The sequence below is a fragment of the Equus caballus genome, chromosome 20 (genome assembly GCF_041296265.1).
Source record: "Equus caballus isolate H_3958 breed thoroughbred chromosome 20, TB-T2T, whole genome shotgun sequence".
NCBI classification, from domain to species: domain Eukaryota; kingdom Metazoa; phylum Chordata; class Mammalia; order Perissodactyla; family Equidae; genus Equus; species Equus caballus.
In genome coordinates, this window is record NC_091703.1 from 32,892,387 (window position 1) to 32,916,650 (window position 24,264).

Consider the following 24,264-nt stretch of genomic DNA (forward strand, 5'->3'; position numbering starts at 1 on the left):
GACTCCCAGAGCTGACTGCGCTCGTCCACTCGAGCAGAGACCAATGGACGTCTGATGCATGACCGGCCTCGACTAATCAGGGCCGGCCTCGATGAGGCTTTGTCTCCCGACCGCCGCGCGGGGCGCGTTCTCCCGCCTTCCCGCCCCGGCGCACGCGCGCCCCGCCCTGCCCGCCTTCCCTCCTGCGCCCTCCCCTCTCCTTTCTCCCTCTCAGAACCTTCCTGCCGCCGCGTTCGGACCTTGCTGCTCCAGCCTCCGGGGCACGTCCCATCCTTCCAGTCGGCTACCAGCAGCAGAGAAAAAAAAATTACTTATCAGTTTCTTGCCCCGTACACACCTTGAGGCGAGCAAAAGAATTAAAATAAATTTTAACCATGAGGGAAATCGTGCACATCCAGGCCGGTCAATGTGGCAACCAGATCGGTGCCAAGGTAAGGATTTTAAACCTCTTTTAACTGTATTTCTTTTTACTAAAGAAAATCCAGGTAAATGATAAAAAAAAAAAAGGTTGTAGGACATTCACTCTTTATCTTTAGCCGAGCTTTGCCAAGAAAAAGTTATTATGTATATATACATATATAATACACATTTGTTGCTAGAATTTGCTCTTAAGAAATGAGGAATTATTTTTCTTGGCAGGCTCATTTTGGGGAAGCTATGAAAAGCACCCTACAGGTTTGGGGGGCGGGAAGATCGAGGTTCTGTAAGGTTTTACTTAAAGGGGATCTCCTAACGGTCCGAGGACTGGGGAGGGAGGGAGATGCGGAAACAGCCCGAGACAAAGCGAGGCGAGGTTTTCCCCGGGTGCATCTCCCTTGGCGCGGCTTCGTGTGGCTAAGCCAGAGGGGGAAGGGACGGGGCTGGGCGGGCAGCTGCAGAGCTGGGATCCCAAGGTGGGGTCGCGGTGAGCCCCGGTGGGCTGCAGTGCGCGTTGCCGTTCACAAAAGATCAGGGCTCTCCGCGCGCCCGCGATCCCCAAGGGGCGGTCCAGTAGTTTTTCGTGGATGGAAGACTAATAGGTGCTGGCTTAATTTTACTTTCTTTCATTTCCCCTTAAAAGAGACCCTTTTAGGGAGTGAACAGATGAGAGAGGGCGGTAGAAAAGGAGAGGGTTTTTTTTTTTAAAGGATCCCTTACGACTAAAGGGTGGGAGAAAGGAAGAGGATCGTCCTTTAAAGCAAGGGGTAAAAGCGAAGAAATAAAATTGCAAGGCCAAGGGGGCATTTCTTTTCTTTTGCGCGCGGTTACAATGTAGCGGGGGAAGGGCGGGAGGAAGTGCGGCCGCTACGTTGTAGCAGAAGGGCGGGGCCGGGCGCCCCTGGCGCGCCGGGACAATGCGGTCCTGCCGGCCGGCCGGGGGCGCGCTTGCTCCAGCCGAGCCCCGCCCCGGGCGCGCGGAATTCGCGCCTCGGCCCCGCCCACGCGCGACGCCTCTCTTTGTCGGCTGCTCGGCCCGCGCTTGCGCCGCAGTCACGTGGAGAGGGGCGGGAGGTGGTCGACTGCTGCAGCGGCTCTTTATCTGCCCCGGGTCCTTTGTGCGCAGCGTGGCGGGGCGGTGCCCGGCGGGGGGGGCGGGCTCTTTTGCAGTCTAGTCAACCTCCTCCATTCCCCCACCCTGGTGCCTGCTCTGCCTGGGCACTCTCAGCGGCACATCAGCTCACCTCTTAAGTAGTGAAAGGCTGCGGCTTTCCCGAGGGTGCGGTGTCTAGGGGAAGGGCGGGGCAGCCAGATAGAGAGGATGCCAGGCCTTACAGCAAGGGCTACCACGGGCGAGCCTGGAACGAAAATGGTTACGAGGGGGCATAATTGGCTGGAACCTGAGCCACTGAGCGGTCATTGCTCTCCCCCGACAGTTCTGGGAGGTGATCAGTGATGAACATGGCATCGACCCCACTGGCACCTACCACGGGGACAGCGACCTGCAGCTGGACCGCATCTCCGTGTACTACAATGAAGCCACAGGTGAGGGCAGGAGCCCGGGAAGCTCGGGTCCCATCTCATCTCCCACTTCTCTGGGGTTGCTCTTCATCCCTGGAGAACCCCTTACCCCTTTTGATGAATCCATCACCCCTTTCCTTTTGAGAGCTTATTTGATTTGATTTCCCACCATCTGGGCCAAAGACTAGCTCTGCTGCCACCTGGTGGCAGCACCTGGAACCACAAGTTTGGGTCCCGGTTGTCTCCCAGCCCCGATTTATTACTTTTTAACTTTTTTTTTTTGAGGTAACATTGGTTTATAACCCAGCCCCGACTTATTTACCTTCTTCCTCTCTGCCAATTTTCACTTCTCTATGTTCTTCCCTGTAGGTGGCAAATATGTTCCTCGTGCTATCTTGGTGGATCTAGAACCTGGGACCATGGACTCTGTTCGCTCAGGTCCTTTTGGCCAGATCTTCAGACCTGACAACTTTGTTTTTGGTGAGTTATACACGTTAGTAGATACGGTCGTATTCAATTTATTTGGGTGCAAGGAGACAGCAAGACTTTGGAGCTGACTGTTGTCCGGGAGAGTTTGTTCAGGGCCGTGTCCTGTAATCTGTGTGGAGGGCGGAGTTAACGACTGCCCGAATAGTAAATTATGGGAGGGATGTATCACAGGCGAGAAAGAAAGAAGATACATCCAAGGGCATTATTCCAAAAGTTGGAAGGTGGAAATGTGGTCATGTATCTTCCACACTTTACTAATCAAGCTTGCCTCCTGACCCCATTCCAGGTCAGTCCGGGGCAGGCAACAACTGGGCCAAGGGCCACTATACAGAGGGGGCCGAGCTGGTTGACTCGGTCCTGGATGTGGTTCGGAAGGAGGCAGAGAGCTGTGACTGCCTGCAGGGCTTCCAGCTGACCCACTCGCTGGGCGGGGGCACGGGCTCTGGAATGGGCACCTTGCTCATCAGCAAGATCCGAGAAGAGTATCCTGACCGCATCATGAATACCTTCAGTGTGGTGCCCTCACCCAAAGTGTCCGACACAGTGGTCGAGCCCTACAACGCCACGCTCTCCGTCCATCAGTTGGTAGAGAACACCGACGAGACCTACTGCATTGACAACGAGGCCCTTTATGACATCTGCTTCCGCACCCTCAAGCTGACCACACCAACCTACGGGGACCTGAACCACCTCGTCTCAGCCACCATGAGCGGTGTCACCACCTGCCTCCGCTTCCCTGGCCAGCTCAATGCTGACCTCCGCAAGCTGGCGGTCAACATGGTGCCCTTCCCACGTCTCCATTTCTTCATGCCTGGCTTCGCCCCTCTGACCAGCCGTGGAAGCCAGCAGTATCGGGCCCTCACTGTGCCCGAACTCACCCAGCAGGTCTTCGATGCCAAGAACATGATGGCTGCCTGTGACCCCCGCCATGGCCGGTACCTCACCGTGGCTGCTGTCTTCCGTGGGCGGATGTCCATGAAGGAGGTAGATGAGCAGATGCTCAACGTGCAAAACAAGAATAGCAGTTACTTCGTGGAATGGATCCCCAACAACGTCAAGACGGCCGTCTGTGACATCCCACCCCGTGGCCTGAAGATGGCTGTCACCTTCATTGGCAACAGCACAGCCATCCAGGAGCTCTTCAAGCGCATCTCAGAGCAGTTCACTGCCATGTTCCGCCGGAAGGCCTTCCTCCACTGGTACACAGGTGAGGGCATGGACGAGATGGAGTTCACCGAGGCTGAGAGCAACATGAACGACCTCGTCTCCGAGTACCAGCAGTACCAAGATGCCACCGCAGAAGAGGAGGAGGATTTCGGTGAGGAGGCCGAAGAAGAGGCCTAAGGCAGAGCCGCATCACCTCAGGCTTCTCCGTTCCCTCAGCCTTCTTCCTCAACTGTCCCTTTCCTCTCCCTCAGAATTTGCGTTTTTCTGCCTCTATCTTGTTTTTTCTTTTTTTGGGGGGGGGGGGGTTCTAGAACAGTGCCTGGCACATAATAGGCGCTCAATAAATATTTGTTGTTTGTTGAATGTCTCCTCTCTCTTTCCACTCTGGGAAACCTAGATTTCTGCCATTCTGAGTAACCCTGCATTTCCTTCCAGTGCCCACTCCTCCCATCTGTCCAGTTAATATTTCTCTCTGTTTTCAAGATAATTCTCCAAGAAGCTGGACCTCACTCAGATCCCATTTAGAACTGTGCTGAAAGCCCAGAGAGATGGCCACCATCCTAAGCCCATGTGGTGGCCAACGAGAAAGGATGCCAAGCTAACGGGCAGGTAGAAGCCCCTACAAGGGGTGGGGGATCCAGGCTATATTGTAGTCATAATTCCCAGATATTTCCCTGCTCCTCTCAGCTTCAAGGAGAGGAGTTAACAGTATTATCTCCATTTTCAGTCTCCCTTCAAGCCCTCTCCTGAGCTGTTTCCTTTGCAGGGGTCTGACCCCCCCGCCAAGTGGGGTCCTTCCCTGTCCCACTTTACCTCCCTCATACATTGGATCTTTCCTTACCCATAAAAAGGAATACCCACCCTGCTGGATATGTATGGAGAGCTGTGTACTGCCAACCTAAAATGTGACTCATTCCCCAGAGGGGAGGGGACAGGACAGCATCTTTTGGCAACATCTCATCTCTTGCTATGGCCTTTTTCCCCCACCCTTGGTTTTGTCCTATTCTACGCTTTCAATTTCTATTTTATGTTGAACTTGCTGCTTTTTTTCATATTGAAAAGATGACATTGCCCCAAGAGCCAAAAATAAATGGGAATTGAAAAAAAAAGTTGCGAGATGTGTGCTCATTTAGGGAAAGATGGCTGGTGGAGGCAGGGGCTCGAGTTCAGTTACACAGATGCTCTGCTTTCCGTAAACTGAGAATATCTGATATTTGACTCTCATCTTTTCTTTCTTTTTTTTTTTTTTGAGGAAGATTAGCCCTGAGCCTAGCTACTGGCAATCCTCCCCTTTTTTCTGAGGAAAACTGGCCCTAAGCTACCATCCATGCCCATCTTCCTCTACTTTACACATGGGATGCCTACCACAGCATGGCGTTTGCCAAGTGCCAAGCCATGTCTGCACCCAGGATCCGAACCGGTGAACCCCAGGCTGCCGAGAAGCAGAATGTGTGAGCTTAACCGCTGCACCACCGGGCCAACCCCGACCCTCATATCTTAATCCCTGGTACCCAAACCACCCCTCAACCATCAGTACCGGTCTTAATATCGGGGGTAGGCATACACTGAGATGCAGCATCTAGTGATAGAGGAGGGACTGAGATGAATGTCAAGTAGTGCATAAGCAGTTCCCAGACCAGATCAGCCCCCGCTTGGAACTTGTAGGCATGCATGTTCTCAGGCCTGCCCAGATGTACTCAACCAGAAAGGGGTTGGACCCCCGCAGTCTGTTGTAACTGCTCCAGAAGAATCTCAGGAATGTACAGCTGAAAGCCACTGTTGTACCATTTAAATGTACAGTGCACCCAGGATGCCTTTGGGTTATGGGTATCTTGCTGTTTTTTGTAACCCTGTGGGTTTTCTCAGTCAACCTAAGGCAGAAATAACTAGTGGCAGTGCAACATCATGGTCCTATTCTAAACTGATACAGCTCCACCTAATAGCTCATGTTTCTAAGTGCACAAAATAAGTCTCAAAGCTACCCTGGAAACTTAACAATTTAATTTCCCTTGGCCATATTTCCCATAATTCTAGGGACTAGTGTAATTCTCAACATCCCATTTAGCATGTTTGTTTAAAAATTTTAATTGCAGTAATATTGGATTATGACATATAGCTTTCAGATGTACATCGTAATATTTCAAATTCTGTGTAGATTACATCATGTTCACCACCCAACAAGTAATTATAGTCCATCCCCTCACATGTGAGCCTAATCACCCGTTTTGCCCTCCCCCCTTCCCCTATGGTAACCACCAATCCATTCTCCAATGCTATATGTGTTTGTCGTTTTTATCTTATGAGATCATTCAGTAGTTGACTTTGTCCCTGACTAGTTTCACTTAGCATAATACCCTCAAGGACTATCCATGTTGTCACAAATGGCTAGATTTCATCATTTCTTATGGCTGAGTAGTATTCCATTGTGTATAAATAACATCTTTATCGATTCATCCCTTGATAAGCACCTAGGTTGCTTCCAAGTCTTGGCTATTGTGCATAATGCTGCAATATTATTTTTTTTTGAGGAAGATTAGCCCTGAGCTAACATCTGCTGCCAATCCTCTTTTTGCGGAGGAAGACTGGGCCCTGAGCTAACATCCATGCCCATCTTCTTCTACTTTATATGCAGGATGCCTACCACAGCATGGCTTGCCAAGCAGTGCCATGTCCGCACCCGGGATCCGAACCAGTGAACCCCAGGCCGCCGAAGCGGAACATGCATACACACTTAACTGCTGCACTGCCAGGCCGGCCCTGGCATGCTTTTCTGACTACAGCTTTTGGGGAAAAATTCTACAACTCTTTTAAGCATGTATAAGTAACTATTGCCTTTCATTCTAAAAAGCCTATTGAATGCAATGGAGCAAGCTACATTCTGGCATTCATTTTGAATGAGTTCTCCTTTGTTAATTGTTCATAAGTATTAGTACTTATTAATGGCAATTTATTTGACAAGTAAAGCTGAGAACTTCCAGGCTATCCCTCAGTCTTGGTGAGGAAAGAATTCTGGACAACAGGCTCAGGCAGTCTAATTAGGAAGTGAAAGTTAAATAAGTTGGGGGTGGGGTGTGATAATCAGAAGGTTGGCACAGGACCCCCAGGGGACTGGCAGTCTTGGCAGTGTGGGGCTGGGAAGGGGAGCAGCCCTTCCCCTCCAAGGCAAGGCACAGGCTATTTGGCAAGGAGAGATGAGGGGTGGAACCCCACTGTCAGGACATGCTCAGGGAAGCCAGTTGAAGTGCATGCAATATAAGGACCATTCAGGCAACTTGAGTCATGAGATGAAGCAGCAGCGAAGGTCCAGGGCTCAGGCTGTTCGCAGAGGCTTGTGGTTCACCTGGCAAGAAGATAACAGTGGATGACACTTGGGAACCAGATACCTGCTCTCCCAGGCCCCCATTTGGACGAATGGGCTGCAGGAAGTACATGCACTTGCAGGAGTTTTCTGGTTTTTTTCTGGCACCCTACCTCACTCCCTTTTGCGAAGGAGTCAGGATCCATGCATAACAACGAATTACAGAAAGCGGGTGGAGGGGCCGGAGCTCTGCTTGCATGGACCCTCTTTAGCTCCCCATCTTCTACTGCAGGCCTCAAGGAGGCTCCAAGGAACCCACTTGAAAGTCACTGATACGGTCCAATGCTTTTACTTATGTACGTAATTTTTTTTTTTAAAGATTTTATTTTTCCTTTTTCTCCCCAAAGCTCCCTGGTACATAGTTGTGTATTTTTAGTTGTGGGTCCTTCTAGTTGTGGCATGTGGGACGCCACTTCAGCATGGCTTGATGAGTGGTGCCATGTCCGCACTGGGGAAACCCTGGGCCACGAAAGCGGAGCACGTCAACATAACCACTCAGCCACGGGCTGGCCCCTATTAACCTGATTTTTTTTTTTTTTTTGAGGAAGATTAGCCCTGAGCTAACTACTACCAATCCTCCTCTTTTTGCCGAGGAAGACTGGCCTTGAGCTAACATCCATGCCCATCTTCCCCTACTTTATATGTGGGACGCCTACCACAGCATGGCATGCCAAGCGGCGCCATGTCCACACCCGGGATCTGAACAGACGAACCCCGGGCTGCCGAAGCCGTTAAGCGCACTTAACCGCTGTGCCACCAGGCCGGCCCCTATTAACCTGATTTTAAGGTGAGGAAACAGATACAGAGAAGTTGATAACTTGTCCAAGGTCACAGCTAGCATGCACTGGAGCCAGAAATCACATCACAACAGTCTGGTTCCAGGGCCCACTCTGACCACTACCATGATCTACAGGCACCAAGAAAAGCAGTGATATGCCTTGGAATTAATTAATTGTCAACAGGCTGCAACTAGTTCCTTGTATTAGTGGGCTGACCACAAGCACTGGCTCCAGAGACAGGTGGCCTGGGTTTGAAGCCTAGCTTCACTGGCTATATGACATGGGTTAAGTTACTTCACATGTTGGAGTTCGATTTCTTTACTTTGTACAATACTACATGCCCCAGTGGTAGTCTGATTAAAATATAAAAAAACAAACCGCTTGTGTAGCAGCTTAGTACTGTCTGGCACATAGAAAGCAGTTCATAAATATCATCGACCCCCAGGCCTCTGGGGTGCTGGCCCAGTGTTGGGCCCACTGCACCACATGCCACAAGAACTCAGCAGTTCTGCTCCACAGCCCCCACCCCACAGACCCTCACCTGGGAGATGCTGACGCCTGTGAGTCTCTCCACACACTCTGGCAGGCGGCTCAGGATGTCCAGGACTTCCCCAGTCACTTTGGCTGCTCCCATGGTTCCACTTCCACTGGACACCAGTGTGATCTTCTTGGCTGAGGTCAAGGGACCACTGATCTCCTCTGCCACCTGATAGGTGAGATGTCCACTCAGCTCCTGTGGTCTGACCATACCCCTCCTAGGATGCCTTACTCTGGGTTTTAAGACCCTTATCCTTCTTCACTTTGGTAAGGATCATCCTTTCTCACTTTGGGCATGGGCTTATAATTCCCACCCCTAATTTAAGGTCCCCTAGCCTGGTTCTCCCCAAGCCGCTCATTTCCTACCACCCCTCATTCCCCGGTTCTGTTCCTCCTCTCCCAGGACCCACACAACCCCCGCACCTGGGGCAGCTTCTCTAGCAGCATATCCAGCTGAGCAGCCTCCTGGTACAGCTGGAATGCTTCTGCCTTCTTGGACATTTGCTCGGCATCAGCCCGGGCTCGGGCCCCTATGGCAAAGGCCTCGGCCTCCCCACGCATCTGGGGAAGGTACAGGATATAGTTAGGGACAAGAAACCCCAGCTCGAGCAGCAACCCCCACTCCCTCCACAAGCCAGTAAGAGCCACCTCCTAACTCACCCGCACAGATTCAGCTTCTGCCTCTGCCTGCATAATCAGCTGGGTCCTGGGCAAAGAAGGGAAGTGGGGGGAGGAGCTGAGAAGGGGCCCTCACTCCCAGGAGAAAGGCCACAAGCTGGAAAGACAGAGGCTCCCGCAACCTGAGTTCCCTACAAGGAGTCCAGGTTGTGAAGGCCTCAACTCTTCATCTGGGGATGCCCAGATGGCGAAGGAGCCAGAAGGGGGCCAGGGAGGGGACATTTACTTCTCTGCCTCGGCTAGGCGCTCCAGCTTGTAGCGCTCAGCTTCCGCTGGCTTCCGCACCCGGGCCTCCAGCTCCTTCTCTCGGCGGGCAATCTCCTGCTCCTGCACTGCCACCTGCTGGGCTCGCTCCACCACCTGCACCTGTACCCGCTGCTCCTCGATCTGTTGCTTAGTCTTGGCCACCTGGGTAAGAAGGATGCTCAGTGTCAGAGCTGAAGAGCAAGCGCCCAGAACCAGGGCTCCAGGGTGGGATACAAAAACAGGGTAGGTACAGGAAGTTGGTCCCTGGTGGGCTCAGCCAGCCCAGTGGAGTCCATTTCCCCCATAGATCCAAGGCACGGCCTGATCCTCCTTCTCAGAGCCAGTATCAAGGTTACGGCATCCCCCAGGCAGCCTCAGCGTTGGAGCTGGATAGGGCTGGGACCCAGTCCCTGCTCTTCCTCCAGGTGAAGTGTCCCTCTGATGAACTCCCATATTAGTCAGTTTCTCCACCGTGTCTCCCTCTGGAGTATGAGCACCTGGAGGGCACTGAGCACATGGTGGCCATCTTCTCCCTCTAGTCCTGCTCAAATCCACCCATTCTGTCCATCTGTGCTGCCATAACCTTAATGCAAGGCACTGTCAGCTCTAGCCCTGACTACACAATAGCCTCCTACTGACTTTCTTCTTTGGGGAGCCGCGCGTGTGTGTCTTTTTCATTTTTATCTTTTGTATATGGCACAAATTCAAAAGAAAAAAGTATACAATGAAAAGTAAGGCTTCCTCCCATCTATTTCCTCAAATTACCCTGTTCCTTTCCCCGAAAGCAACCACTGTGACCTTCTTTTGTACTCTCCCAGGGACACTCTAAGCATCAACAAGAATGTGTATATATAGAATTCCTGTTATTAGGCAAGTTTCACTTTCTTATTCCTTGTAGAGCACAGGGATCAGAAGGCTCTTGCCAAGAAGCTGGTGAGGAGAGGCACTGAGGAGGAACACACTTTATTGTCTCACTGCTCTGCCTCAGCCATGCACCATCATCCCCGTGGGTCTCATCAATAAAGAGATGGTGCCCCTGCCTTTACTGGGTCCATGGTCACTGCAGAGGAAGGGTGCTTCTGGATATGGTACGCTGGACTATCTTTGACCCTAAAACTTCAAACTGGTTCCAAACTGGACTAGTTGCTTTCTACCCCAGTGTGCAGGATCATCTCTCTCTGTGTTGGAGTCATCTCTCTTTCTTTCTCTCTTTCTCATTTAGGCCCACCTTTTGGTGAAACAACCTCCAGGAGTTTCCTCCGAAAGAGTATCTGGGCAATAAGTCTTCCGAGACCTTGCATCTCGGGAGATGTTTCTTTTACCCTTCTATTTGAAGGACAATTAGGTTGAGCACAGGTTACTATGCTGGAATTCATTTTCCATCAGAATTTTGAAGGGACTGGTCCATGGTCTTCTAGCTTCTTGAGAAATCTGAAGTCACTTTGATGCCTGACCCTTTGTTTGACATGTGTTCTTTCTCCCTGGAAGTTTTTAGATCTTTTCTTTGTTCTCAGTGTTCTGAAATTTCACAGCGGACATGTCCTTCACTCATTGTGTTGGGCACTTGGAGGACCGTTTCAATCTAGAAAGTCACGCTCTTCAGAACAGATAAACATTTTTGAGTTTTTTTCATGGGTGATTTTTTCCCATTTGTTCTGTTGGATCTCCTGGACTGGTCTCTAATATTTTTATCTTTTCTAATTTTTCCCAACTGTTCTGTTCTATTTTCTGGGAGATTTATTAGAATTTCTCTTTCAACATGATTTTTCCCATTTCTGCCATCTTATTAGTTTCTAAAAGATTTTTTTTGTTTTCTATGTCTTGATTTCCTGAATGTGAATTCTTCTGTCTCACGGAGGATATTAAATCTTTTTTTTTTTTTTGGTTTTATTTTTTCCTTTTTCTCCCCAAAGCCCCCCAGTACATAGTTGTATATTCTTAGTTATGGGTCCTTCTAGTTGTGGCATGTGGGACGCCGCCTCAGCATGGCTTGACGAGTGGTGCCATGTCCATGCCCAGGTTTCGAAGCAGCGAAACCCTGGGCCACCGCAGCGGAGTGGGCGAACTTTACCACTCGGCCATGGGGCTGGCCCCTAAATCATTTTTTAAAGCTTTCTTCTCCTTGCGTAGTACTGTTAAAATCAATAAAGGAAACCTCAACTAAAATTGGAGTCAAGAATGCCTGTAGAGGGAGCTCTCATGCCCTAGCACTCCTGGTCAATTAGTGTCAGTTAATTACAGCCAGTCACAGACGCCAACAGGAAGAGCCACCATACTTTGCACTCGCAAACAGGAAGTGCAACTACTTTACTGCTCCAGCAGGAGGAAGATTTCCTTCTTGCCCAACAACCCCAGCCAACAGAAATACCGCAGCTCAGCCATAAGAAGCCATCATCGCCTGAACTTACTTTCCTCCAATGAACTTTCATTTTTTCCTTGCTGAAGACTTGTCTCCCTCTCCTATAAAAGCCTTCCATGCTGTGTAACCCGTGTGAGTCTCTCTGCTTGCCAGGTGAGATGCTGCCCAATTCAGGAATGGTTTAATAAAGCCAATTAGATCTTCAAATTTACTCAGTTTCATTTTGTCCTTTTAACAGTATGTATCCTTCGACTTGCTTTGCTGTTTGTGGTTTTGGTCTCAGCCTACCATGCTGCAGGAATCCCTCATACATCAGGTAACCCCTGGTTGTCTGCTCATGGGTGAAGAAGGTGTAAAACACTGAAGAGGCTCTGGGTGTGTGGTTGAGGCTTGTTGATTCTGAGCTTCACTCTAGGGTGATCTGGGCAGGCCATTTGCTGAGGAACCTCTGATTCAGGATCTCTAAGTCTGTCCTTTTAGATTGGTCATGTTCCCCAGAGCAGTCTTCAGATCTCTTCTTTGGAAGATAGAGGGTCTAGGAGCCAAGTGGGGTGAGGGGGTTAAGGGAGGCTGTCAGCATTTAGCATTCAAAAGGCACACAGTTACTTCATGCCCCTGCTACTGGCAAAGTACCAGCCCTCACCTGTGCCTGGCTGGCCCCAGGTCACATCCTCTGGTTTACTTTTATCAGTTAATAAACCTCCAGATGTCTACTGGAGCAGAGAAGGGATTATTACCCAGAGGCAGGGAGCCAGAGAGGGGCTCTAACTGAGAAGTCACTTTTCACGTGTTTCCCCTTATTTCAACAGTCTTTATCACAGCTTCCTGGGCCCCTGATGCTGCTAGCTCCTGAGCCTCAGATCATTTCAGTTTTCTCCCTGCAGCTTTGCACTCAGCTGTCTCAGACTTACTTAGCCAATTACCATGGCTTTTCAGCTTCCAAAATGATGCCATGATTTCTGTTCCTTCTGCTCCTTTTCTGTCCATCTTTATCTTTTCTTTCTTTCCTTCTTTTTTTTAAAATCACTCTACGCGGTTTTAGTGAGGTTTTAAGAGGGAGTGCAATTAGCTGCATTTATGCAATCCATCATCTTTGAACAAGCTTCTGACTCATCTCCCTGCTTCCTCTCTTCTCTTTTGATAATCAATTCTCCACACAGCAGCCAGTCTGATCCTTGTAAAAATGTTAATTAGACCACAGCATCTCCCTGCTTAACGTTCTCTAATAGTTTTCCATTGTGCTTTGAATTCTCTTCTAAGTCTCCAACATGGCCATCTGAACCCTACATGATCTGGCCCTGCCTGCTGCTTCTCACTCAAAGCACACCAGCCACACCAGATCAGAAACCTCCTTCCTGTTCCTGGGACACGCTAAGCTCTTTCCTACCTCAGGGCCTTTGCGGGTGGTCTCCCTGCCTAGCCACTAGCCACATCTGGCTATTTAAATTTATATTAATTAAAATTAAATAAAATGTAAGACTCAGTTCAGTCACACTACCTACATTTCAAGTGTTCAACATCACAGCACAGGATACAGCACATCACCATCATCAGAGAAAGTTGTATTTGACCAGCACAGGCCTAGAATGCTCTTGGCCCACAAGTCTACACTCCTAGCTCTTTCTCACCATCTGGTTTTACCTCATCCTCACTGAAGCTTTCTCTGACCACCCCCAATCTAATATAGTACTCCCCCACTGCTTTTCACACACCCCTGCTTATTTCCTTCATAGTACTTCAACAAGAGATTTAGAACCTATGAAGGTTATTTAGTTGCTTATTAGCTGTTTCCCATGTTACAATGTAAACTCCATGAGGGCAGGAATCTTTTCTCATCCATACTTCTAACTTCACCTGCAAAACAATGTCTGCCACATAATAGGCACTTAATGGATATTTATTGAATGAATTCTTATTTCCCCAGCCCCTAGCACAGAGCCTGGCACAAAATGAGGAACTGATCAAGGCTGAACAGAGCCCAAACCATCCTGATCCCTTGATATGCTGAGAAGGAAAGCCATGTTTAGAAGGTTAAGGACTTTATCCCTGGGTGGGTTAAGTACCACCCAAGCTAGCATTCATGTTCAATGCGTACATGAATCACCCAGGGATTTTGCTAAAAGGCAGATTCTGATTCAGTCAGTAGGGCTGGGGCCTGAGATTTTATATCTCTAACAAGCTGCCCAGTGATGCTGATGCTGCTGATAGAACACACTTTGAGTAGTAAAGCACTGGCTACACTTCATTACCTGTAAACCACACGGGAATTAAACATCATAACTAAAGATGTTTTGCATCTCATTATGCTTCCACCCTGTACCAACTCTTGGCAAAAATGAGTTTCATGATATTGCTATCCTTTGAGTAAAGGTCTCAAAGAACAGTTGATTCTCATTATTCACAGCAGTTCTCTTCTATAAAGTAGCCATGAACCTTGAATTAGCAGAGAGTTATTTTGTTTCTATTAGGTTCGTATGAGCCTCTGGCCACATTTTCACCAACAGATCAATCTATAACCTTATTTTACATGTGTTCCTGTTTAAAGACACCTTATGTGATATATATTGTTGATTCATTAACATTGAACTCATAGCCAACAGCACTATAACTCCTGCCTGAACAAAGCTTATCTAACACACGTGTTTTCTCCGTAAGACTTATATTATAGCCTTCGTGCACTTAGGAACATGAGACAGCAGAAGGCTTGGGGGCCATTTTCAACAGCCAAATCACCAAGAAAGAGCCCAAAAATGTGAAAAATGCGGCAGTAAATACGTGAAAATGACACTGTTTACAATGTGAGAGCTGAAACAAGAAAGCAAACATCTTCTTGTCCAACTTCAACTGGAACCTGCACATCAGGCTACTCCAGTTTTTCCTCACTCTGTGCATGTCTACAAATGGCCACAAAAGCACTCCAGGGACTGATTTTGGGGTTACCCATCAATTTTAGCAAGTAGGCAAAGTCTCAAATACCGAATCTGCAGATGAGGATCGACTGTACCTCCTTGCAATATCAAGGGCTGCCCATATCTCACTTTGCAGGACTCAATGCCCAGGTCCATGTTTTCCTTCCCCACACCCTTCTTTGATCACCATGGAAACCGTGAGCCTGTGGGATTGCCCTGTGCAAATTAGAAAAAGGCGCCCCTTCCTCTGGGTGGCTGCAGACCCACAGACCCAGGCCAGAATGCACAGCGTTCTGTACGAGTGGAGCACGGGCTGGATTTTAGCTCTGGCCCACCTCCATCCAGGGGCCCTTGCACAACCTGACCCAAACATATGATCAGCCCTATTGGTCAGATCCCTTTTCAGCCTTTTCTTTGCTTTTCAGCTGAAACGTTTGGGTCTTTTAAATCTTCCTCAGATGGAGAATTTGAATTAGAAATGGAAAGCCAGAATAAAGGGATCAGAGTTAGTGTATGAGAAGGAGGGAGGGCCTGAGGGGAATAGGGAAGGGGCAAAGTCCAGCCTAGCCATCCGCCCAGTGTGGTGGCTCTGACCTGAAGCTGATAGGCCAGGTCAGCCTGTGCTCGGCGGGTGTTGACTTCGATGTCATATGCGGCCTTCTTCAGCTCATAGTCCCTCTGCGCCTTGGCCATCTCGATCTCACTCAGGTACTGGGCAGACACCTTTTCCTGCTTGGCTTTGGCTTCCTGTCCACAGAGATCGGGTAGAAGTCAGAATGGGGAGACCAAGGCCGCAGGGGGAGAGTTGACTTCCCACAGTCTCCCCTGTCTCCACCCTGGCGCTGGCTTCATGCAGTTCCTCTGCCAACCCACCTCCACCAGCCCCCGCTCAGTCGTGCCCCTTCCATCTCCTCTCCCACCCGGTGCCCAATAAGCCCACGGTGACCAAGTGACCCCCATCTCTCTCACCCGGATCCCAGCATCTCTTTTGGCTTCCGCCTCCCCAATCCGAGCATCCTTTTGGACTTGAGCTGTTCGAGCCTTCCCCAAGGAATGCAAATAGTCCTGTGGGAGAGACGCAGAAATCAGAGTCCTCAGGAGGGTTTAAGAGATGGGAGCAGGGAAGCAGAGAGGAGCAGCTGCCAAGGTTTACCTGGTCATCATGAATGTCCTTCAGGGTGTAGCTAACCACACTGATGCCCATGTTGACCAGGTCTGAGGAGGCCACTTTGAAAACTTGCTCTGAGAATTTCTGCCTGTCCTTATAGATTTCCTAGGATAACAGGATGGTGGGAAGGAGGAACTCAAGCTTTCAGATCCTCCAGCTACTCTCTCCCACAGACTAGCTTGGTCCCTAGGCACATACCCCCTGCCCCCTAACCGTGCTCTGACATCCCTTCCAGATCTCTCCCTGCCCTCGGACCCACCTCTACAGTCATGTGGGCCATGATAGCCCTCTGGTGGCCCTCCAGCGTCTCCAGTGCAATTTGGGCAATCTCAGCCTCAGTCTTCCCGAGGAACATCTGGCAGGCAGCTGCCAACATCTCCTTGTTCTGCCCCTGGATTTTCACCTGTAGCCAGAGTAGGGGTAGGGAGGGTATGGTGGTGGTCTCATGGGGCCAGGGAAGAAGCAGAGAGAGAAGTGGGAGCCCTCTAGGAGAAACTTCTTCCATCCCAGAGAGAGCAGGGAGAGGGAGTCAAGTGCCTTAGGCGTCCCTGGAAAAGGCGAGACTAGCAGAGAAATTTCTCTGCAGGCAGAGGTTGGGAAGGCCATGGTCAGAAGATTCTTAAGGTCTGGGGACAGAGAAGGTGATGGAGGTGTGGACTGATGGGGAAAGGCTCTGAAAGCCTCACCTGGGCAATGCCAGTGACTGAGATGGGGACCCCATGGCGAGTGTAAACCTTTTCACTCTTGACATTGAGGGTCAGTGTGTTGAGAGAGATCCTAGGGGAAAAAGAAGGGGTGGGCAGTGAGAAGATGAGGAAAGAGAGAAAACTGGGGCCCCCTTCCCTGGTTCTCTTCTACCCACCTCTGGATTTGCTGGATGCAGGGCAGGACAAAGACACGTCCTCCAGCCACCATGACCGGGGGGCTCCGGCAGAAACCTGCAAGGTGAGGGGGCAGTGAGCTGCGGTGTCCGCGGCAGAGCTGGAATGTGGAAGACTGAAGAACTTGGTGGGGGGCGGGGGGCAGCCTCACGAAAAAATCTGGGAGCTGCAGGGGAGGCCGTCTTGGCCTTGGAAGGGTAGCGGCCGGGAATCACAAGTGGGTGGGGTGGGGCAGAAGGCTTGGGCTGGGGAGCTGGTAGGGAGAGGGGGAAGGGGCAGAGACCAGACTCGCACTGGTTTTGAGGTCACTGACTGAGAAGAGAACAATACTTACCGGAGACCACCATGGCCTCATTTGGACCACAGGTGAAAAACATGGTTCAGGTTGGAGCTGGAGGAGAGGGAGAGAAAGCCTCTGCGGAAGGGGAAGGGGCGCTGTGGAGTCCACAGGAGTGAATCCCTTCCTTTCCCGTAGGTCCCGCCCAGTCTGGAGCCACCTAGGCCCAGTTCCTTCCGCACCCGGGGGTCCGCTAAAGCTTTTCCCTATGAAATCCCGCAGATCACCAGCGATTCCGGCCCCCGCCCGCTTACGGCCACTCCCCTCCCTTTGCCGCGTCCTTGCCTTCCGTGAGGACCGTTTCTCCCTTATCTGATAAAGCTCTTCAGCGCCTACAAGCCCCCAGACCTTGCGCCACCCTCCCTGCTCCTCCGCAGCCCCACTCTGTCTTCCCGCCCCCACCTACCTTCCTGGTAGCGGGCGGCGGCCGGGCCGGGGTCCCGGGAAGGGCAGGGGCGCGCGGGGTACCCGGGAGCCGAGCAGGGAGCGCCTCACGCACCACCTTCTAGGAAGCCGGGCCCACGCTGGCGCCCCCCGACCCAGCCGCGCCCTGTTGCTGCAACAGACATGACCCCGCCCCCTGGGGTGGACCCTCCCCACGCCACGGCCCTGCGCGCTCGGCCCGCCCTTTTCCCAGCAGGCCCCGCTCGGGTCCGCAGCCCGCCGCCCGCCGGGTGCACTAGCGTAGCCTAGCAAGCCAGGGGTGGGGCCCCGCTTCGCCGCCACCCCGCCACCGCCCTTCGCGAGCCGGGAGCCCCGCCCAGGCCGCCCCAAGCTCCGCCCCGGGCTGCGGGACATGACCTCCGTGGGTCACCCCAGGGAGATTGCCTCATCTCGGATTTGCCCCTCGCTAATTGGGAAAGTCACACACTGGGCAGCTAACGACTGCATCCGGTCACCGGATGCTGGGTTCCGAGGCTCCGGGAAGAGTGGCTTCGGGGCCCGGAGAGGAGCGCCTGCTGGGGACGTGGCCTCGGCTCCCCGCGCCGGTCCCTGGCTCCCGAAGGCGGGAGGAGTGGGGAGTCGCCGCTTGCAAAGATACACTCAAATGACTGCGGACAGTAAGTCGAGTTTATTTGTGTTCACAGAACATACCGGACGACCCCACCTCCGCCCCCTGACAGCTCACCGCCTCCCGACCCCGCAGCCACCCCCTGGGGGCAACTTCGAAGAGATCGAAGGCCAAGGACCGTATTCCCAACGGTCCACCGAAGCCTCACACACTAGACAAGCGGCGTTGAGATGCTGGAGGACGGAGAGGGTCAACGGCTAAACCTACGACCCACCACCGGCCTTGACCCCCAGCCCGGGCGCCCTCCTGGACCCAGGTCTTCTCCATTCCCTCTCGCTGTCTCCCTCATTTCTAGGCGCCCTGCCTCCACCAATCCCATAAAGCTCAATAAATACCAAGAGATCTGCATTTGCAGCAAGGGAGCACATCTCGCACCCGTGCATAAGTTAAAATAAATATTACACACAGCCCTCCATCACCTAGGGGGGACATACATAAATATATATAAATATTAATTAGGAACACTGAGAAATAAATTAACGACGCTCTCCTGCACCCGGCCCAGCCCCGGGGTGTCGCGCTTGTCTCCTCCCAGGCGCGGGCGGGCGTCTCCGCTGTAGTGTTCTGAGTCTGAGTTGCCTCGGAGTCCCACTTTGGGATACGCTCTTGCGCACCAGGTACACCTGGTGTTTCTTTAATTTTTTCAGGTTCTTTTTTGGGAGTATGGGGAGTCACGGTTAAAAGGCAGCCGGGTGTTGCTGGAGAAACGTGCTGAGTTCTAGAGCGTAGTCCGAGGGCTCCGAGGTCAGATTAAAGGGCTCGAGGACCGGGGCAGGGGTAGGCGCGGGGGACGCGGCGCTGGGGGCATCCTCCGGGGCCAGGGGTGCCGGCACAACCTCTTCAGCCATCAGGATCTGGCAGAAGATGATGGTGAGCAGAAGAAAGAGGAACTTTTTGGCTGGGTTCGGATCCTCGACTGGCAGTTGGCGCCGGACCTGAGGGGAGGCAACAAAGGGAACAGGTCAGCTCAGGGCCCCGGCGTCCAGCTGTTCCCCCCCGCTGTCCACTTCGGCGACACTCACCACTCGTGGGTAGAGGACCCTACGGCTGCGCTTTCGGTGCCCGCGGGAGACACTGGGGCGCGCTGCGGGGGCCACGGCGGGCTCCGGGAGAGGGTCGAAGGTGAAGATCTCGGGACCGGAGCCCCTCCTGGGTCCCGGGCTGGTGGAGGGGCCGGGTGTCGGGGCCCGCAGGACGGTCATGGTGGGGAGGGAGCTCCGAGAGTGACACATTTTGCGCCGAGCGAAGCAGCAGACCGAGTGCGGCCCGGCGGTCGCGCGGAGCTAGTTATATTGGCTGAGACGTGGGCGGGCCCGTCTCGACTCCACCCCCGGCCCGGAGCAGTGGAAATTCCGAGGATGAAGCAAAGGGAGGGGGTGGAGAGCTGGCCTGTGCAACCCCAAGTGTATATTGTGAGCGTGTGAGTTGTGAGTGGGGATGGGCGAGATGCCGGGCTGCAGGCACATGTTGGGACGTGAGGCAGCTGGAGAGGGTCCCACAAACAGTTTAGGAGATGGTTCAGCCACAGGCAGCATCTCTGGGGAGGCAGGAGGGCTTACATAAGATGTCTGACCGTCCTGCTACAATACGGACCCAGCAAACTCAAGGAACCACAGTTACACACGCACATTCACACACTTGTAGATACACATAGACAACACACGCCCCACCCCACGAGGAAGGTCATTACAGAAACAGCCAAGAAGAGAAAGAGAAATAAACACATTAGCACACACAGATGCAACCCTGCCTGCCTTAGCGTGTGCATACACACACTCACACCCCCCCCACATTGTTGAGGTGGAAACATTTTTCCTTCTTCCTTCTAGGTTCTTTGGCTGGTCTAATAATTAAATTGACATAAGAGAGATTAACAGGAGAAAAACAAATTTGCCTACTTGCGGGAGCCCACTGAGACAGAAGACTCACAAGCAGTCAGGCAATTGAGGCTTATATGCCGTCCTGAGCTAAGGAATGGGATAGGGGCCCGGGGCTTCCAAGGGGAGGAGGGCAGTTCACAGGGAGATAGAAGAGCAGGGGTTTGGCCATCAGATGCTGGCCCTGCCATGCAGGTAAGCCTTTCAGATAAAAAAGTTAATAATAGCTAATTATTAAAGTTAATAATAATAGCTAATAATAGCTCTCTTTCTAGGCCCGGTCCCCTATCTAAATTCCTTTAGGCAGTTAAGGGAGAGATAAAAGCTTTTCCTGAATCTGCTGGTCTTGACTGCCTTCAGCTCAAAATAATCCACATGCTGAAGTGGGACATTTTGGGGTGGCATGTTCTGCTCCCCTTCAACATACACGTAGCGCGTGTACGCACACACACCCACACACACAGGCCAAGGGTGCAGAGACTGCACAGGGAAAGCCCAGCAAAGCTACCCACTTAGAGGTGTGCAGAAATGTTCACACGAAGCTGGGGCAGGGGACCACAAAACACAAAGGCAAGAGGTTAGCAGCCACCCAGATTTGCCCCTTGTTGTATGGATCAAATGACAAAATGTGCGTGAAGAACATTTTAAACTGTGAGACATTATGCAGATGTTGTGGTAACGGTAACCCAGCTTAAGACAGAATGGACACATTTTCATAACTGCCTTGGAGATGGCTGCTCATAGACACAGGATTTAACATCTTTTGAGCATTTCCACAGGCCAGGCACCCTGTTAAATGTGCTGTTTAGGGGCAGGCCCAGTGGCGTAGCAGTTAAGTGCGCATGTTCCGCTTCGGCGGCCCAGGGTTCACCGGTTCAGATCCCGGGTGTGGACATGGCACCGCTTGGCAAAAGCCATGCTGTGGTAGGCATCCCACATATAAAGTAGAGGAAGATAGGCATGGATGTTAGCTCAGGGCCAGTCTTCCTCAGCAAAAAGAGGGGGGTTAGCAGCAGATGTTAGCTCAGAGCGAATCTTCCTCAAAAAAAAAAAAAAAAGGTACTGTTGAGAGTACTGAGGTTGGTTTCAGTGTGTGTTGCTGCTCAGTGGGGCAAGCCAGAGACAGTGGGCACCTCAGCCTTGTGGGCCTTAGCCTCTGGCATGGGGAGGGGACCCTGACCAGGAGAACTCCCTGGAGGGTCCTGAGAAAGTGGAAGAGAAAGTGCAAGGGGGACCCAAAAGAGCTAGTGTTCTAATCAATCAGACAAGGCTTCATGGAAGAGAGACATTTGAGATGACCTTGCACAGTGGGTGGCAGCCAAAGAGTCAGATGTGGAAGATGACTGTGAGAAAGAATGGAATCAGCAAAGGCCTTGAGCTGGAAAAGTACAGGATGTGTTGCAGGGGAATCACAAGAAAAACAATCCCAGGGTGAGTTTCCTGTAAAGGAGAAGTGGAAGTAATGATGGATGGCAGAGTGGGGAGAGCTTTGCTGTCAGGCCAGGAGACTGGGTTTGACTCTAGACTATGAAGCGTGTGGGTCACAGCATGACATAAAAGGAAGGCAATTCAAGGTGGGAAGTGAGTGGGATGAGGAGTAGGCTCTGGATGGAGAGACCCTGAGGCAGGGACAGGAGGCTGTCGGAGAGGTTCAGGTGGAAAGAAACAAGGGTGTGAAAAGGGCCATGGCAGAGGGAACCAAGAGGAAGGGTGGCTATAAGAGACAGTCCTAGCATAAGATCACCGGAATTTAGCAATAAGATGGGTATCTATGGAGTCAGGGAGATGGAGCGTGGGGGCGCCAACAGCAAGATGATGAAGGGGTCACAGCTGACTCCCAGGATTTGAAATACATCTGGCTCAGATCTTTACACCAGATCATATCGTGCCTGGTGCACATGGCGAGCACATGTATGACCTTTTCCATTAGAGGCTGTGTCACACATATCTTTGTGTCCTCCACAGGATCCCGCATGGTACCTTGCATGTACTAGTTGTTCAGTAATCTTGGCGTATGAAAGGTGAAAATGCAGAACTATAAATGCACATATAGTAGTCACACACTGGCTGGGTCACCTCAAGCTTTTGAGATGTGGATGCACTCCTTCAAACTCCACATACAAATTTACAACCTCTTGAGAAAAGCTAGGACAATTTTTACACAGACAGAGAACAAGGAATCCTTCAGGGCCTTTCTCAACGAAGGATGTGTGAGGATGCAAAGGGGACAGCCCCACAATGGGAGATACTTTATTGCTGTATATACAATTGCTTCCTGGGCGTATGTGTCACTTTATTTTACACCCACTACTCCTGTTTAAACATGCAAGGCCCCTTCAGCATTACACACTTCTTCCTGACATAAATAACACACACCTCCTCTGCAAACAAAGACACATCCCTTTCCCATGCCTACCGTCATCTTTACATTTACACTCAAGCACGGGGAGCCCGCACACCCACCTACACCCTTATTCTAAGGCAAGTGGCACACTACACAACGATCAACATAAATACATGACTACTTATAAGTGTGGACAGGTCCACATGCTCACACAGACATAAATTGGGGGTAAGGGGAGCTGGCGATGATAGAAGAAAATTGCCTGGTGGGAGAGAGGGGGAGGCACCCAAGGTCAGGAATGCATAACTTGTTTATGATGGAAAATTTCTCCAGGGCATTAGACGGGGGAGGGGAAATGAAGGGGGAGATGTTAGGATCTTTGTTTCCCTCTCCCTCCCACATCTGGAATCCAGACCTCCAGCTGGGCCTAGTTATCCTCACCGTCCTCCTGGCACAGAGAGACCTTTCTTTATGGCAAGACCAAAATGGGGCAAAGAGAAGAAGCAGAGAACCCAGATGGCTGGCTGGCCATTTCTTCTCAACCAATCCCATGCCCATTCCTGCTACCTTCAAAGAGCCAGGGCTCTGCTCCATACCCTCCCGTGGCCCAGGAAGCTGGGGAAAGGTTGAAAGTGAATCATTAAGCCAAGAGGGGATGTGGGGGTGAGGGTTGGCGGAAGATTTAAGACCAGAAAGGGCCAGGGGCTGAGACCAGCAGCTGGACCGGTTCTCACTGCCCTCATCCTAGGCAAACAGGCCCTTAGCCTCTTCCATTTCCAGCCGTACTCATTTCCTCCCCATCTTCCCAAAATCACCATGTGCCTTCCTTCCCCTCGTTTCTTAACCTCCCATAACCTTTCTTAGCCCCTTGTTTGTTTTCTTCATAACACTCACCACAGCAGGGAATCATTTTATGGATTTGTTTACTTTTTGTTGTTGTCCATCTCTCCCACGGGAATATAATCTCCTTGTGGACACAGGACCACATCCGCCCTCCCCTCGTGATAGCTCTGTGGGATCTCCAGGACTTGGCCTTTCACCTAGTAGGGGCTTAATCAATATTCTTAAACCCATCTCCTCTGAGGTGTCTGTCTGGAAGGCTGTGTCCTCTCGGAGACCCCCACACTTCGACTTCAGAGAGGAGTTTGGGGGATGTTCCCCTGAGGCTCAGGGTGACCTGCCATTAGATCAGGAATAACTGTGCAGGTGACACATGGCAAAGCCCTGGCCCTCACCCTTCATAAGTCCCTGACATAGGAGTGAGTCATGCCTGCTGCCCCACCTGGAGGACTGCTGCATTGCTGACCACGGGCGAGGCAGGGCCACAAAGGTGATGAGAAGGAGGCAGAATGGGAAGGGAAGAAGGAGACAGACATTTGGAAGTGGGGTCTTCTGAGAGAGGGAAGCAGGGGTAGAGGAACAGAGCCAGAGGACTCAGGGAATGAAATCTGAACACTCAGAGCTGCACCCGAGGGTTAGCAGATGTGGAATAACTATTTGTTGACTTGAGATGGGTTTGAGACAGAAAGGAAACATAGGGTAGCAAAAAGAGCATATTATAATCTAGTGGTGTTAGTGGAAACTGGATTTAAATTCCAGCTCAGCTACTTATTAACTATGTGATATTGGGCCAACTCCTTAACTTCTCTGAACATGTTTCCTCAATTGAAAAGTGGACACGTTGGCCATCAGGTTATCATGGGGACTAAGGAGATGACTACATTGCTCCTAAGCACGTAATAGGTGCTTCTGCCGTGGGGGCCATTATTATGACAATGGAAAGAGGGCTACTTTGAAGCAGTTGTAGGTGGCAGTGAGCTAACCCAAGAGTAGGAGACCAGCATGAGCAGATAGCCTCCAAGTGCTAAGATCATCAAGAGATACGATTTCTCTTTCTCTTTTCATCCCCCCTTCCGTCCCTCTCCATCTCAGGCAGGTTTTGTGGCTTTTTCTTTTCTCCGGAGATGCAAAGTCTTCTGCATTCCTAGTTCTTGTTCAGCCAATGCGAGTGATTTTAAACACCCTTCCCCTGACCCCCGTGCACACACATTCTAGCTGGAACAAATCTCGCCGGAGGGGTGGAAATACGGTGGAGCGGTGTGTTCTTGTCAGCAAGTTAATAAAT

At 51.3% G+C, this 24,264-nt stretch overlaps 3 protein-coding genes and 2 long non-coding RNA genes across 10 annotated transcripts in view; 3 read left to right on the forward strand and 2 right to left on the reverse strand.

Annotated features, from left to right (window-relative positions):
* The first annotated feature begins 93 nt into the window (after positions 1–93).
* On the forward strand, positions 94–4,703 carry TUBB (tubulin beta class I). The gene is made up of 4 exons (XM_001491178.7): positions 94–431; positions 1,854–1,962; positions 2,308–2,418; positions 2,714–4,703. Exons 1-4 carry the CDS (start codon positions 375–377, stop codon positions 3,769–3,771), a joined length of 1,335 nt encoding a protein of 444 aa, XP_001491228.1. The 5' UTR covers positions 94–374; the 3' UTR covers positions 3,772–4,703.
* On the reverse strand, positions 3,870–17,848 carry FLOT1 (flotillin 1). 4 transcript variants are annotated; one of them, XM_005614717.4, is made up of 13 exons: positions 17,253–17,848; positions 16,844–16,900; positions 16,491–16,566; positions 16,315–16,405; positions 15,888–16,031; positions 15,614–15,733; positions 15,430–15,525; positions 15,055–15,207; positions 9,173–9,354; positions 8,929–8,974; positions 8,692–8,829; positions 8,273–8,437; positions 3,870–6,934 (listed from the first exon to the last, which is right to left on the reverse strand). In XM_005614717.4, the coding sequence occupies exons 2-13, from the start codon at positions 16,884–16,886 to the stop codon at positions 6,905–6,907; spliced, it is 1,284 nt and encodes a 427-aa protein (XP_005614774.1). In that variant the 5' UTR covers positions 16,887–16,900; positions 17,253–17,848; the 3' UTR covers positions 3,870–6,904. The 4 variants fall into 4 exon arrangements, with proteins under 4 accessions (XP_005614774.1, XP_023479984.1, XP_070101254.1 ...); XM_023624216.2 differs by having other exon boundaries at positions 16,844–16,924; positions 17,253–17,608; XM_070245153.1 differs by lacking the exon at positions 16,315–16,405 and having other exon boundaries at positions 17,253–17,537.
* LOC111769186 (uncharacterized) lies at positions 11,566–18,068 on the forward strand. Its single transcript, XR_002801982.2, has 3 exons — positions 11,566–11,704; positions 11,790–11,867; positions 17,935–18,068. It is a non-coding gene; the product is annotated as an uncharacterized lncRNA (long non-coding RNA).
* Positions 17,904–19,241, reverse strand: IER3 (immediate early response 3). The gene is made up of 2 exons (XM_001491016.5): positions 18,941–19,241; positions 17,904–18,853 (listed from the first exon to the last, which is right to left on the reverse strand). Exons 1-2 carry the CDS (start codon positions 19,148–19,150, stop codon positions 18,596–18,598), a joined length of 468 nt encoding a protein of 155 aa, XP_001491066.1. The 5' UTR covers positions 19,151–19,241; the 3' UTR covers positions 17,904–18,595.
* LOC138919619 (uncharacterized) overlaps positions 18,742–24,264 on the forward strand; it is a 70,337-nt gene continuing 64,814 nt past the window's right edge. For all 3 annotated transcript variants that reach the window (XR_011429948.1, XR_011429946.1, XR_011429947.1), the window contains exon 1: positions 18,742–18,879. This is a non-coding gene — a long non-coding RNA (uncharacterized lncRNA). The remainder of the gene's footprint in view (positions 18,880–24,264) is intronic.

Bases quoted from the DNA above. Each gene is read 5' to 3' on its own strand.
- IER3 (XM_001491016.5), bottom strand. From the start codon at position 19,150: ATGTGTCACTCTCGGAGCTCCCTCCCCACCATGACCGTCCTGCGGGCC. The intron at 18,854-18,940 runs GTGAGTGTCGCC...GCCTCCCCTCAG, and splicing joins GGGTCCTCTACCCACGAGTG to GTCCGGCGCCAACTGCCAGT.
- FLOT1 (XM_005614717.4), bottom strand. From the start codon at position 16,886: ATGTTTTTCACCTGTGGTCCAAATGAGGCCATGGTGGTCTCCG. The intron at 16,032-16,314 runs GTGAGGCTTTCA...CTCTGGCTACAG, and splicing joins CAGTCACTGGCATTGCCCAG to GTGAAAATCCAGGGGCAGAA. The intron at 8,438-8,691 runs GTGCGGGGGTTG...CTCACCTATCAG, and splicing joins TGCTAGAGAAGCTGCCCCAG to GTGGCAGAGGAGATCAGTGG.
- TUBB (XM_001491178.7), top strand. From the start codon at position 375: ATGAGGGAAATCGTGCACATCCAGGCCGGTCAATGTGGCAACCAGATC. The intron at 1,963-2,307 runs GTGAGGGCAGGA...TCTTCCCTGTAG, and splicing joins GTACTACAATGAAGCCACAG to GTGGCAAATATGTTCCTCGT. The intron at 2,419-2,713 runs GTGAGTTATACA...ACCCCATTCCAG, and splicing joins ACCTGACAACTTTGTTTTTG to GTCAGTCCGGGGCAGGCAAC.